A 2,500-nucleotide genomic window follows, 5' to 3' on the forward strand; every position below is an offset into this window, starting at 1 on the left:
CCTGTGGAGTCCAGTAGAGCCCTGTGGAGTCCCGTAGAGCCCGGTAGAGCCCGGTAGAGTCCTGTAGAGTCTGGTTGAGTCCTTTAGGGACTGGTAGAGTCCTGTAGAGTCCTGTAGAGTCCTGTAGAGTCCTGTAGAGCCCGGTAGAGTCCGTAGAGCCCGGTAGAGTCCCGTAGAGCCCGGTAGAGTCATGTAGAGTCCAGTTGAGTCCTTTAGGGACTGGTTGAGTCCTGTAGAGCCCTTTAGATGCACGTAGAGACCAGTGAAGTCTCATACTCTATTCTCTGTGTCAGTGTGCGACCCGGATAGGGAGCACCGCTGTGAGGATGGGAGATGTGTTATCAGGGACTGGGTGTGTGACGGAGATCATGACTGTCTGGACAAGAGTGACGAACTAAACTGCTGTAAGTCAACATTAGCATCATTATCGCTATTGCATTATCACAACTATCATTATAATATATAATAATATATCATTAGTACAACTTTATTATCGTTTAATTCCTTTGATGACGGTATCTTTGTAATTATCGTTAGTCACATCAGATTAACACAGCTATATACTATCGTTTGTATCATTTTATTACATAACCTTTATTGTAAAAACTAAACTACTTTGAGCCACAACCTCCATGCTATTATAATATTGTCATTCTCTTCCTAACCTCCTCTCCCCTCTCTCCCTCTCTCCTCTCCTCTCCTCTCCTCTCCTCTCCTCTCCTCTCCTCTCCTCTCCTCTCCTCTCTCCGTAGCCTGTAAGTCACAGGGTCTGTGGGAATGTAGGAATGGTCAGTGCGTTCCCAGTGCCTTCAGATGTGACGGGGAGGATGACTGCAAGGATGGCAGTGATGAGGAAAACTGCACTCATCTACAGAGTAAGAACACACACACACACACACACACACAGTCTGATAACACACACACACACACACACACACACACACAGTCTGATAACACACACACACACACACAGTCTGATAACACACACACACACACACACACACACAGTCTGATAACACACACACACACACAGTCTGATAACACACACACACACAGTCTGACACACACACACAGTCTGATAACACACACACACACACACACACACAGTCTGATAACACACACACACACACACACACAGTCTGATAACACACACACACACACACACACACCACACACACCACACACACACACACACACACACACACACACACACAGTCTGATAACACACACACACACACACACACACACACACACAGTCTGATAACACACACACACACACACACACAGTCTGATAACACACACACAGTCTGATAACACACACACACACACACACACACACACACACACACACACAGTCTGATAACACACACACCACACACACAGTCTGATAACACACACACACACACACACACACAGTCTGATAACACACACACACACACACACACACAGTCTGATCACACACACACACACACACACACACACACACACACACACACACACACACACACAGTCTGATAACACACACACACACACACACACAGTCTGATCACACACACACACACACACACACACACACACACACAGTCTGATAACACACACACACACACACACACAGTCTGATAACACACACACAGTCTGATAACACACACACACACACACACACACACACACACACAGTCTGATAACACACACACACACACACACAGTCTGATAACACGCGCACACACACACACACACACACACACACACACACACAGTCTGATAACACACACACACACACACACCAGTCTGATCACACACACACACACACACACACACACACACACACACACACACACACACACACACACAGTCTGATAACACACACACACAATACCCATGATTTTGGAATGAGATGTTTGACAAGCAGGTGTCCACATTTTCTTGGTCATGTAGTGAATGTAACCCAGTCCAGTCTTAGTTTTTTTTGTTGTTGGTCTTTACTTGTGTACAATCAAAGTGAACATTGTCTGTTCTGTCCATCATTGAAGAACATGACCCACCACCTGGATTCGGTCTTATGTTGCAAAATTTGTAGTGGTGTTTATTTTTGATTTATTTTGGAATAAAGTAGAGACTCAGAGCTTGAAAATGGTATTGGATTTAGATGCACTATTGTAAAGTGTTTGTTCTACTGGATATTATAGGTGAATGCACCAATTTGTAAGTCGCTCTGGATAAGAGCGTCTGCTAAATGACTTAAATGTAAATGTAATGTATTGTACACTACTGTTGAGGAACAATGGGAAAGTTATTCTGCTTTGAAAGTTGATAAACTTGTAACCCCACTTTTGAGAAAATGGTCCTTGAATGTTTTGGTCCACCTACTGGAGGGATCTTCTTTTTCTACACCCATTCAGCATCGTTCACACCCTATTATGCCCTACACATCTCTTTAAGGATTCACATGTGAGGCCGTGTGCTAAACAGAGTGAGTAAGGTACCATCTCTAGTACACACA

At 44.4% G+C, this 2,500-nt stretch overlaps 1 protein-coding gene across 1 annotated transcript in view; it reads left to right on the forward strand.

The window, feature by feature from the left end:
• Positions 1–293: 293 nt before the first annotated feature.
• Positions 294–2,500, forward strand: part of LOC115182677 (atrial natriuretic peptide-converting enzyme) — a gene marked incomplete at both ends in the record, with an annotated part of 21,454 nt that continues 19,247 nt past the window's right edge. Inside the window, 2 exon segments of the mRNA XM_029744173.1 lie at positions 294–404; positions 753–875. Of these exon segments, the coding sequence (XP_029600033.1) occupies positions 294–404; positions 753–875 (234 nt within the window).

This window comes from Salmo trutta, unplaced genomic scaffold, assembly GCF_901001165.1.
Source record: "Salmo trutta unplaced genomic scaffold, fSalTru1.1, whole genome shotgun sequence".
In the NCBI taxonomy this organism is placed as follows: domain Eukaryota; kingdom Metazoa; phylum Chordata; class Actinopteri; order Salmoniformes; family Salmonidae; genus Salmo; species Salmo trutta.